Genomic DNA, 13785 nt, shown 5'->3' on the forward strand with positions numbered 1-13785 from the left:
CTCCTAAGGCCTGAAACACCTGGTGGGTTTGTGACCTTTATCAGGAGTACAGAAGTTTTCATCTATAATTATTTCCCCTTAACACAGAAGGTATTTTATGTCAATTAGGTAATAGAACAATTGTGTCTTGCAAGGCATTGACTGAGTGTATTTACACCACTAGATGAAGGGTTTTGATGAGTTGTTACCAGAACATGACAGTGTCATATCAAGGATTATAAGAAATATGACTGAGGTTATTGTGACCCTCAGTAACAAGAGGCCATAGCTCACGACTTCATTGTGCCTACTAGAAGGAGGCTTTAGTCTTGAATTGTCCATAGCTACTCCTTATGTCAAAATTTTTAAAAGAAGGCAAGTCCATTAAAACTGATTTAGCATATAAATAGAATATAAAAGATGGATTACCTTAGAAAAAAAAAAATAATCAGAGTAGTAGAGAAGATTAAACTAGATTCTTCTCAGAGGTGCACAGTGGTAGAACAAGCAATGGACAAAGCTGGAACACAATTTTATTCAGCTATTTATTTTCCCACCACAAGTGCAATCAATCAAACACTGAAAAACTAACCCAGAAGGGCTGATCAAGGCCATTGTGCAACCTGTTCTAACTTGATCTGGGTTGGAGCAGAAAATTAAACTACACAATCTATTTAGTCCAACCAACAAAACTGCATTAATTTAGACATGGATAAACCAGCAACATAGTGTTTCTATTGTACTGGAAGTATAAAAATAAAAACTTCATAAGATAACCCAGACTGTGTCTTAGCAGACAGTGGAACTTAAATCATCAGCAGATGCACTGCATGTCCAAACATTTGAAATTTTGCCACCACAAGTCTTGTGATGATTCCTTCACAATCAGTACATTTAATCCCAGATTTCTCTTCAGTTGTCCCTTTGTTCTTCAAGTCATCAAAAAGCACTCTTACAATCATACATCACAGCCATTATACTAAAGGCTAAAAGTTGTAACAACTATTTCTATAAAAGAATGTTGTACAACATATAAAACTATTATATCTTGAAACTCAGAGACTTGCCCTCTGTATGAAGGTACACACCTAAACCTCACAGAATTCCTTTGTTCTTAACTAGAAATCAATAAACACGGATAAAATGTAGTCAGTTAGATTGCATTTCATCTTATTTGCTATTTTTTTAATCACAAAACCTGATCAGTCATACCCACACAAAGACACTTAAAAGAACAAGTGTTACTGAAATCATAATATGAAAACATGTAGCAGTAATCCTACATACAGACCAGAGTTCAAGATGCTGAGAAAAGTCAATAGTCAAATTATTATCACTATCATTTTTTTCAAGTCTTAAGTACAGCTTTTTACTGCAAAACCAAGATCCATTACTTAAGAATCAGTAACAGAGTCATGCCTGAATTCAACACTCCACTCCTACAGAATTACTTACAAACTCACTCTAAACCTGAAACAATGACAATTTCAACTCTTCCTGCAACCACAATGCACATATAGTAGTTTCCTTTCCACTTTGGGTTCATCTGGAAAGTCAACAAAAATATTCCAGCTTTTTTATTAGAAGAGTTATTGCACTTCAGAATTGATGTATCTTATTTTCCCACTGAAAACCCCCGGTATTACTCAGTCAGTCCATAGTAATACATGAATCTCTTATAAAAATTCTACCTGGAAATTCAGTAATAATCATTAAAGAGCAACAGACCATCAGCTGGACTTTTATGAAGTCAAAAGAAAGGAAAAAAAAAAAGAAAGAAATTGGATGTATTTTCTTTCTAATATACCTTCTAGAAAGCATTTGCCTTTTAGCTCCCATCACCTTCAAAGCAGTTTAAACACATGAGGACAGATTTTCACCACATACTTGGATGTTGCTAGGCTGAAGTCTGTTCCAAGGAGTTACAACAGAGTATTTTTTCAAATTCAGATATCCACAACCGAAAAGGTACACACTGAATTTATGAAACATTAAATGCACAGAAATATCTGATGGCAACTAACCCTGCTCCTTGCAAGTCTTGTCACAGGCTTATTTACTAATGATAAAGAATTGGATATTTGCTTATGGGGAGATAAACACAACAAAACAAGAAAGAAAAATTTCAGCCATTTCTAAAATCAATAGTTCAATATATCGCAGTAAAAGTTTTCATCACAGTGAAAATGAAAGTCTTTATGATTACATGAAAAATTAACCCAGCTACTGGCAACAGACAGCTCAGTGAGCCACAGCTGTATGGTAAATGGTGGTATTTCCAAGTGAAGTAAATATTCTCTAGAGACACAACATGACATTCCAGGCACCTGTTTCTCCTTGTACACTTCCTGTGGTGTAGCTCATTATGGCTCCCAGACAGCCACTAGGAAAGATTACCTGAAACCGATTAAAAACCTTAACTATTTAAAGTGCAATTATTAAACTACTTCATAAAAAAATGCCACACCCTGCCATCAATCACACTGGATGACTGGAAATAACAACCTAGGCATCAAAGTAAACTTCGTGAGTTCTGTCAGCAATACAGAGCTCATTGAAAAGTCTCAGCCTTACCATCACAGCATCATTAAGGCACCATCAGTTTGTAATACAACATGCCTGTAGACACGTTCATTCAGGTTTTGATTTGACATATTTTTCAGTATCATGCCTGTGTGTTCTGTGTCAACCAACAGGCAATTTTTTTAAAAGAGGAACAATATTTTCTAGTTATCCATATGACTCAACCACAATCACAGTTGAGTTGCAATTTACAAACTGCAGGATTGTAGCTATCAGTGAACAAAATCTTAAAAAACTCTGCAAACACTCAACCCATTTCCTGCCTAATACAATAACAAGAGAAACAGAGAGAAGATGAAACAATTAAAATTGGGATAAAGAAAAAATAAGAATACATATGTTTTGTAGGCATTACTCACCAAAAACAGAGTTCTGAAGTTGCTCAGATCACCGAAGAATTCTTCTATGCTTATTGCTTTGGGATCAAAGGTAAAGTATTCTCCCAGATTTTCATACAATTTGGTCATGTTGTTGTGCATGTTGGACAATTTTTCATATTGCTCTCGGGCACTCTCAGCAAAGCTGTAAGGTTTTGTTAAGGAAAATGATTCAAATATTATAAAATCTAAAAGAAAATTTAAAAAGTAAAGAAAACAGTACAAAGGTTAGAACTGGAAGAACTACCAGTGCTGTCCTGTTTTCAAATATGACATTTCCATGTTGTTCCATTTGCATCATGGTCCATGACGTTTACATGTCTGCAAGGTCAGACCAACATAAGGTGGTGGCACACTTTTCCATTAAATGATCCCTTTCCTATAGCAAAGACTTGCCATTAATACAAATTTATACAATTATAACAGCTGACTTGAAAATTCCCAGGCATCTTGGATATTTTTTTCTTGTAATAATTTTTTTTTTTTTTAAATACAGTCTATGAAAAGACATACTGAAAATTAGTATGTTATGAGACTCTGTTCAAGTGACATTACATCCTCCATCTCATGTACATATATACAATACATAAAATTGGTATTGTGCTTAACTACCAATGACAAAATTATATATAGTATAACATCTCATTTTCTTTACCTTTTATTTACCTTGAATAAATGTGTTGTCTTTGTGGATTCTGAAATGCCCCATACAGCTCAGCTCATACCTCAGGTTTCCTGTACTAGGTATTATTATCTGGGGTTCTCTCAACTATGTGATTTCACTGAACTTAAAAAAAATGGAATACCCACCCACCTGCCCCAGTAAACCAATAAACAGCTTTGAAAAATGATGAGTAAGAAAACTACCATGGAACAACCCAAGTTTATTTTCCTAAGAAGTATGGAAATCTAGAAAAGAAACTGGTATTTGCTTCTATGCTGACAGTGGTCGTTAGAAGTTTGGCATAACCCTTATAAACAGAAGTGGTGAAATCAACTAAGGGAAATACTAGTTTACTTTGAAGCAAATAAGTTTTACTTTGCTGTTTTCTTCTGTGGTGGTTGTTTATATCCACAAAGATACAAAGTCTCAAATCACTGTTAAAAAAAAAACAGCTAGTACATGATTGAACTGGTTCTGCTGATCCTGAAGGGTAGCTGATGAAAGTGGTGTGCTGTACATATCAAACCCAAGAAGAAAAAACACAAGTTATTCCCTGAACTACAAAAATCACACAGCCTGGCTGCCTGTGGCTTTAACTTGTAGTAACTCTTCCATGCGGATTCTGATTCTTAATACAGTGGTGCTCATGATTCCACCTTTCCCCATACTCTAATTTAAGATTCTGTCTAATATAACATTCCTAATTACTCCATATTTTTGAGATCCCCATCTCTCTGCTGAATAACAAACAACCTGGAAATTATATAGAAGAAAGAAACATACAGAGTAATTGTATAAACCATTTATTTTTTAGCTTAGACTAAACCCAAAAATGATTTTTCATAAAATAGCCAACAAATTGCAGGATAAAGAAATTAAATTCAGGTGGATAATCTATTCACAACCTTTCCATAATGTTTGGATACTGTCGAGTACTTCAAAGGCTGTCACTTCAGAAGCTACATACAAACCCAACTAAACTGAAAACATCTTCCATTAGAAAGAGGCTCAGCATTTCACCTGGCTTATCCTGCTCTAACTAAAGAGATGGTATGTAAATGGTCACTTAAAAGCTGATTTTCTAAAAGTACAATTGAAAACTTTATATAATGTAAACTTTTTTGTAAAAAATTACTTTCCAGGTAAACCCTTCTTAGTTAAAGCCTCAGTAGAATAGGAAAGCTGTACTTACTACTCATTTAGAATAGCAAAAAGAAGAAACCAACAATGTGATGTATCGTAATTTATACATATCAGGATTTTGAAATGGTAATAACTAGCTATATAGTTTCATACCATTGCAAACCCAGTACTAATAACTATATTTTCATTTATGGAAATGAGGTCTAATATGCTTGGTTAGAATTTCAAGCTTGTACTGTTGAATTGCTCATCTTAATAGACCTCAAATTTGATAAAGTTCAGTCTTCAACTTTGCAGTACCAAAATATTTACTTGCAACAGTTTGCATTAATATAGACTGAAACTTTAATGAGTGCTTATTTAAAAACTCTAGGCAAGGTTTCATCCTCACTATTCTGAACCAAAATAAAAATCACAGAAGTATCAAGTGTAAAGATGCTTGTTCAACTAAGATAAATAACAACTCACAAGCTTGTTGTTCCACAAATATTGTTTCAAAATCATAAGAAAATTCTAAGCCAAGACTTCACTTCAAATACTAATAATTGAAAAATTAAAACCAAATAAAACAACAATTGGAAACATTTTTCTATCTTCAGTATCATACCTATCTCCCAAATTTCCATATAAACCAAGAGAAATGGGTTTGTAAGTCTAAAGAGTCACTGCTTGACTAAGATTAAGAAACACACCACTGCAACAAGAACAGAACTTTCTCTAAGGTTCTTCTACATTATCTAATCACCACGTAGGCAACTCTGTAAGATAATCCTGAGTTTTGAAATACTATTATTATAGTACTAGTACTATAGTACTAGTACTATTATTATAATACTAGTATCAATAATGGTTACTAATGTCCTGGTTTGAGCCAGGAAAAGGAAAGGTAAAGGACAGTTTATGCCCTCTAACCCATTTTCTGTTCTTCCTTTGAATGCTACTGCAGATGTCAACTACTCAAAATTACTCTAAAATTTTCTAATTATATTTCTGAAGAAGTGCTATTGCAGTTTGCAATTTCCAGCTAGCTTCCAAAAATGCTACTTATTTCATTGGTCTCAACACAGCACTTTGAGATTAATAAGCAATTAAACAAATGTGTACTAACTGGTATCAGAAAGTTACTATATGCTTTATCTTGCAATCCAGTAGAACTCTCCGTATGCCAGGCTGCTAAAGAACTCTAAAGAAGATTAAAATGTAAACAAATAAAATAAGCTTCATGACAAAGATCCAGGTAAATGTGGATCATTAACTCTCATTATCCTTTTTACTTCATTAACTTTTGTTGCCAAATTTAATTTATGTACTAATTCCACTTTTTCCTGTTTGCCTCATGGTAAGAGAGACTGGGAAACTTCCAACTTTTTTTTTTTTTTTAAACAAACATATTTTGTTTGTGTTTTCATTACAGCTGCCAGCTGAAGTTTCCATCCAGTTCTGTGGTTTGTTTACAATAACCACCACCAGGAAGTGGGGGGCAATGTTTAGATACCAAGATGTACAAGGATTTCTGCAATGAGAATATTACATGCAGTGTCATTATCAGAATACAAGTAAATATTAGTACGGCTGTATAAAGTCAACTGTAATGACTACAAATATCTTTTCTGATTTTTTGCACTTTGAAATATGACCAGATGACTACAGTTTGCTGGCATTTCAGTGTTAATTCTCTTAATTAAGCAAGCAACGGATGCAAATGTTACCACGACACTATGCTACCACAATATGTCAGAGAAAAAAAATCACCAGCTACCAACAAGAGTAGAATGAAATTATTTATGTCCATGTTAGAATGACTACAATGGTATTCCCATGCTTTCTTCAGGTTTCTTCCATGAGAAAAAAAAGGTGAGATAAATCAATACTAAAGACTTGAAATCTGCTGGAGGAAAAATCATCACTTCTACCTTAACATTCGCTATGATTTCTATCAATATGTCAATAACTTGAGTAATAAGGTTAATAAAGTACCTGAACACACAATAAAAACTCACTTGCTCAAAAGCAAGACCTATTACTGCATTCACAAAGAAAATTAAAGCCAACACAGGCAGCTTGGCATTCATCAGTAATGAATATGCCATAGTAGAAAAAGACATTGGTGATTTAACTATAATAAATGCACTGGTGTTCCAGCACCTAAAAAGGCCCTCTCCGGGGCACTGAGTCACTATAAAAATGGAATTCAATGGCTGTTGGCCAGAGGTCTGAAACAGCAAACCACACAAACCACAGAGCTGATGTCTTCGGTACCTTCAGAAGAAAGAACGCATTGCAAGATAGAAAGGAGATACCTGCCAGGAACTTCTAAACACTCCCCAAAAGCATTTCAAAAAGTGAATACAGGTTCTTGTGACATGTCCCTCCAGCTCCTGGTTACAGGAAGCTGAAAACTGGTGCAAGCAGCATTCCACTGAAACAGTTTTCCACATAATGCTTGATTCTCGAGTTTGGGCTGACCCCCAAAAAGTCATTTAACAAAGAGACAGCTGCCATTATGCTAGAGATGGCAAAAAGATTTGGGCAAAAGAAAACAAAAGGCCACTGGCATTGAGATAGAAGAAGTTCTCATTTATAAATATACTCAGCCTGAAGGGAAAGAATCAATGGATTTAGCATATTTATATAAATTAGCACTATAATGAGGAGGTAAAAAATAATCAGCCTGGGATTTTCTAGGAGTCTGGAATGTAAAGATACCTAAACTTATTTATTTAGATATCTGAGCTACTTATTTTCCACTTAACTTGAGTCTTACTCAGTGTATCAAGGTTTCTTATTCTACTGAACACACTGATCCTAATACTCATTACACACCAAATCTGTTCTCAAAAGACAGCACAGCATCACTAAAAATCAGAACTGGCTTCATTATAAATCTCGATATGATTCCCTTCAAATTTGCCCACACTAGTATTTTTAGGTGAATTTGTTTGCTTCTACATTTGCATTTTATATGACACACTAGTTTTAGATAAAAATTCTAGTAAATCATAATTTATAATTTACATTAGAAACGCTGGGAATCCATTTACTATTTCAAATTATTTTTTCTTAAAATAAAGCATTTTTGAAAAACACAGTGTTAGCTTTAAGTTGCAGATTGATAAATCTGCACTAAGGAGTGCAAAATGCCAGTGAACTGTATCATTTCACAATGATAAAGCTCTGAGCCTTCATAATCCTAAATACTGTGAGAAAACCTATATGTCAACATGTATTCTTTCATGCTTTACTAAATTTACAATTTGAAATAATTCATTATTCTGTTAGCTATTTCAAACACTTGAGCACTCATTTACCATTCTGAAAATTTACAACTTCCATCAGAATGTTTTGTGTCTCAGATAATACAGTCTAATTAAAACTGGCTTATTAAAATTGCCATGACAAATTATACATTTGAATGTTTCTCTCCTATCCTGAGCAGAACTATGGAATTAATGTCAGGAGCACTTGAAGCAGGAGGGAAAGAAGGCACAGATCATAATGCCACTCCACATTGCAAGTCTTCAAAGGGACAGATACGTCTGGAACAACTAACATATCAATAGTAGAAGCCTTGTTTAAATTACAACTTCATTATTAATCCAATGCAGAATATAGAAGTTTTTATGATGTAAAACCAGTCTATTATCTTTTACTCCTATTCTTATATTTGGAAGAAACATGTTACTTTTACTTCCATTAATTGTCAGCTCAATCCACAACATGTTGATGCAGACACTGTGGGAAAACTAATAAATGTGCTGAAAAACTGCCTACTCAAAAAGCTTGAAAGTAAAATTGTAGGAGCCCCAAATTACATAGTTGGTGGAGAACTAATTAGGCAGAAAGAATTATGTAAATAATCACACAACAGCTGAGTTTTGTTTGCCTGCCTTTATGATGTATTAGATAAAGCATACAACACTGGGATTAAAAAACATTTGTGGCACTAGTGATCATAAATGTTGCACTTTACTAATCCCAATGTGTGGATCATCAGATCTGCTTGCAAATTAACCTTGTTCACAGGTGGCACTTAAGTCCTCAGCAGTAAGAAATCAGCAACAAAAGGAAATTAAGTGTGCACTAGGCAAGAAATCAGAGAACAATTAGAAGAGACTGCTTCCACAGAGGGGTCTGCATTTACAACTAAAGGCCCTTTAATTAAAATTCACAACCTAATTCATATTTGGCCTTCTACATGTCTGGGTCTGAATCAAGTGTTGACTAACAGCCAGGCTGAGCTTAACTGGGTGACTGAGCACTGGAACACGTTGTCCAGATAGGCTGTGAAATTTTGGACATACTCAGAAGCCATCTGGACATGGCTCTGGATGCCTGCTCTAGATGGCCCTACCTGAGCAGGGGGATTGAACAAGATGACCTCCAAATCCACATGTCCCTTCCAACCTCAACCATTCTGTGTTTCTGGGAAATCTAAACGAATAAGGCTTAGCCAACAATTATACACAATTTCAACTTCAATATACAGCATCTCAAATAATTTATCAGCTGGATATATAATGCCATTTAATTCCATTAGAAATAATGGCAAATTTACAACTAAGTTTTACAGGCTGTACTTTACCCAAATATCTCTCTTCCCAGTCCATGTGTGCCAATATGAAATCAGATTATAAGAACTGTTGAAGAGAAACATGAAACACTAAGAACAAACCAGCTGTCAGAATCTTCACTACTAACTATAAACACCCACTTTTAAAATCACCTGGCTGAATAATTCATTCTTTCAAGAAATGGAGTGATCTTTATAATTTTAACTTGTTTTTTCAATAAAATTGATTCTTCTCACCATCATTTCACAAGATACTAACAATTCAGATAAACTATAAGGCCCAAATAATTGAGTTTATTTATCTGCATTGGGCTTGATTTAGCTCCCTATCTGCACTTAAGACAACTCATTGTCTGACTTGACCAAAACAATCCAAAACCACACTTCAAACTCATCTGTGAAAATAACACAATCACCTGAAATTAAAACCATTAAGCAGACTGCTGGCTAATCTATTGCCATACACTGTTCAAAGAGCAAAACACTGTTGTTTTTTTTTCCCATGGATACACTTATCTACAATATTAAAGAAATACACTTCCAGAAGAAAACAAATACTTTTGTAATTATTTCCAACTAGCAGTAAGTGTGAAAATGTACTAAAATTCTTTTACCCACACGAACTGCATTCTCTCCTTTCACAACCCTGGCCTGCCATTTCAGAGGAGTGTTCTAGACCAAGGGACTGCCAAACTAGACAAAAAGTATGTTTTATGTAACCAGGACAGAAAGTTTGATTCAACAGTGTCATCATCTCTAATGAAGGATGTACCAATGCTCTTGGTTCCTAATCTCCAGGCTAATTCATAATGGAGCAGTCTTTGTATTGAACTGCAGAAACACAAACAAAATGTATTAGCTGGAGACAGAAATTCAGCTTTAATAACAGTAAGTCATTTACACTGATAGCTTTATTTTCACCTGCTATCAGTATGTAAACAGATGCTAACCATTTTATCATTCACACTACATACATAATGTATCTCCGTGACTACACAGAAGACAAGACTTCTGGAGCATACACAGATCATTACAAATCACAATTATATACCTTATTTTCTCTCCCTGTGTAAAAGCCTTTGTTTCCTGCCAAAAAAATAAAATTAAAAAAAATTTGCAGAAATCTTGATTACAATACACTTCACCTTACCCAAATCAGAATCCAAAGAAACTAAAGACCCATAGAAGGAGCCCCATGTTATATGTTTACACAAGATCATGTATTTTTAAAGAGCTTAAAGATCCACTAATAAAATAGCCATTAAAAACTCAGTAGGAGAATGTCTCTCTCATTACCAAGCAAATTATCTCAACATTCCACATTTGACAGGATATCCCAGAAAAAAATAAATACAAAAGAACAGTTGCTCCTCAGTTACCATACAGAAAAGAGGTCTGCTCCTCTTCCTGGCCTTCCTTACACTGGTTCTTACTGCTACTTTCATTAGCAATCAGAATTATTTCAAAGAATCACATTCTCTGTGTACAGACATTATTTCAGTGTTTGTGTTCATAAAAAAGAAGCACAGAAAGATCAGAACCATCTCATAGCAATGCTAGCTGTGACCTGCTCCTTCTCCCCAAACTGCAGAATCGGGCTTAAGTTCACGTTAAGATGGGGCTTCCTGACTTCTCCCTAAATGGCCATAAAAGGTTCATCATAATGAACATTAGAAACATTTGTCACTTTACTCACTCCTAATTTTCACTCAACTCCTAATTTTTCTGCATTCAAACTTCTCAATAATGAAAAGACTATTTCCATTCTACATACTCCACACTTTAGTATTCACAGGAGAAAGCTTTTGTCAACATAATTTCAATACTGTTTTTTTATTTATACTTCTGTTAATCAGGAGACAAAGATCTGCACTCATTTCTCTAAAGTCCCCTAGGAATTCTGTAGGCAAAAACTGATAAACAAGGGCCTATAAAATATTCAGCCTCAGGAAAAAAGCTCCACAGGCTGTTTCTTAAATTGGTTTCTATTGGAAAAGTCTGCTCAAAGACTTATAGTGTCGATTTAGGAATTTCCTGTGGTAGCATTAACAACATTTTAGAAGTAAATAAAAGCACTTGGCTCCTCAAACAGAACACATGAAAGGCAGCATTTATAAAGTCACAGGCTAGGGAAAAGGGAAGACCTTGCCTATCTTGAGTAAAAGTATTTTTTTAAAGCAGAAAAATTACAAAAATAGAGCTAGGTATCAACCAAAAATAACCTGAAACACTTTTTTTTTTTCTTCATAGAAAAAAACAACAACCTGTTGATGACCTCAGAAGTGAAGGAGTTTTTCCATAATTGTAACAGGAAAATAATGCCCAATGTCCACACTCCCATCTTAAACAGAAGACAGAAATACCAAAGCAATTTCTAAAAGCTCTGGAACTCCTGAAAGCAAAAGAAATAATTTATCTTGACAATAACAAAGCTTTATTTCCACTGATGAAGTCTCCAGAATTTTGAAACTGCTTTTGCAAAAACATACTGAGAGACACTGAATTTACTGACACTGCCTGACAGCTGAAAAACATCCTTTTAAGGGAATGGCAAAATGCCATTCATGAATGATAGAGGTGGACTACTCAGAAACACTTGGTCTGAAATGGAAGTTGTCAGCTGCTAAAAATAAGGAAAATAAAGATGATATCAGATGAAGAGTTAGACAGACAGATACAGGTAGAGACAGAACTTCACATTCAATGTGTCTTTGTTACACGTTTCATCGTCTTCCCTCTCATTCTGAAGTGACGATGACAAGAGAAGGGGGTGACTGATGGGAATGGCAGAACAACTGACACGAGAGGACAGAAAAAATGCAAAAAGAATCTTATAAAATCACAGAAGAAAGTAAAAAATTATTTACCTTACTATTCCAGCTGGGTAATGCTTTACAGCTTATTTTATTATACCTGTACAAAATACATAGATCTTTGCTCAGATCCTTCACGGTCATGAATCCCATACTATGAAGTATGAGAAGTAGCCATTCCTGAGATAATTTATGCAAGTGTTTTTTCAGTATCTTTTACAACAGAAATAATCCAGGGTTGTTTTTTTTTTAATCAAATCTTTCTCATTTTTTAGGGTAGCAAAAAATTAATTATAATAACTATTCATGCACTAATTAGAAAGCAACACAGAAGATATGACAGTCAAGAATATATCAAACAGAAAATGTGTGAAGAGTAATTGATTTCCAGCATATGTTCCCCAGAGAACAATTACAGAAAAATCTGTTTAGATGAATAAATAAAAAAACCCAAACAACTAAAATGTAGCTAATACAAACAAAATTACACTACAAAATTTGTTTTGCATATTATATTCAAATTAATTAAAAGTGACTGTTTCAAGTAACATAAAACATTGACAAAGAACATTCTGACAACACAAATATTAGTTGCTGATAACTATTTCAGCAAAGCAATGGTAAGGCAGCCACTCCTATAAATACTATATTAGCTTTGGAACCACAATGAGATGCCTTAAACAATAATTACAGCTTTGTGTGCCCTAAATCTTTCAGAGCAACTGCAACCACATTCACTTTCTCTTTGATCATGCAGTTTTTGCTCACTTCATCTGGATTTAATTAAGAAAGGTACATTTGAGCTGTCAGTTGTACCCTGCTTTAACAGCTTCCATCAGTAGATCTGATGTTACTTCATCTAGATAAAGTTTTTGGAAAAGTGTGGGGAAGAAAAAAAGAAGCGACTCCTTATACTTTTAGGTTTCTTTTAATGCAGCAATGTCAGAATCCTCATTTTCTTGTTTTTAGAAATCTCAAAATATTTCAGATCATATAATGTTTCATGAGTCTAGAAGTTCAGTAGCAAGAAGAAAAAAATTATTTGATGTCACCTGATGAAAAAGCATAAAATAAATTCATTAAAATTGAAATTTGTTTGGAGAAAACAACTGCTGTAATGAAGCGTTCACAAACTCAAGCACAGAAAAAAATGAGAATGAAGGACTACACTAAAAAAGAGTCTATTTTGCACCCAAAAAGCCTTCTGAATACCAGTTGCCTAATTAAAACCACACATCATATATCATTGGGGTAAAATGGTGCATGCCCTCTTCCCATTTTTTTCTCTTCAAATATTAATTTAAAAATACATAACCATAAACTATTGGGCAATTATTTGCTAGGAATTCACCAATGTATGCACATAAATAGCTTTGACTCAAAAGACTGGAAATAAATTCAGGAAAGTGAAATAGTCCCTCAAATTTCTACCTCTGCCAACAAACACTTAAGGATTTTTCCTAAACAGATGTTCTTGACAGACAGAAAAGCAAAGAGCATAATCACAAGGCAATTAGTCTCCAAAATTAAAGTATCTTATACTTAGACACACCACTTCAAAAGAAATGAGTGCACTTTCTCCAAAAAGGTTTGTTGTTTTGGGGTTGTTTTGTGTGTTGTTTTGTTGTTTGTTTGTTGTTGTTTTTTTTCTGGGGG

At 34.3% G+C, this 13785-nt stretch overlaps 1 protein-coding gene across 1 annotated transcript in view; it reads right to left on the reverse strand.

Annotated features, from left to right (window-relative positions):
- The window catches only part of DIAPH2 (diaphanous-related formin 2), a 195346-nt gene that overhangs the window by 72087 nt on the left and 109474 nt on the right, over positions 1 to 13785 (reverse strand). The window contains exon 25 of the mRNA XM_009997260.1: positions 2922 to 3086. Within this exon, the coding sequence (XP_009995562.1) occupies positions 2922 to 3086 (165 nt within the window). The remainder of the gene's footprint in view (positions 1 to 2921; positions 3087 to 13785) is intronic.

The sequence above is a fragment of the Chaetura pelagica genome, unplaced genomic scaffold (assembly GCF_000747805.2).
Source record: "Chaetura pelagica isolate M959 unplaced genomic scaffold, ChaPel_1.0 scaffold344, whole genome shotgun sequence".
In the NCBI taxonomy this organism is placed as follows: Eukaryota; Metazoa; Chordata; class Aves; order Apodiformes; family Apodidae; genus Chaetura; species Chaetura pelagica.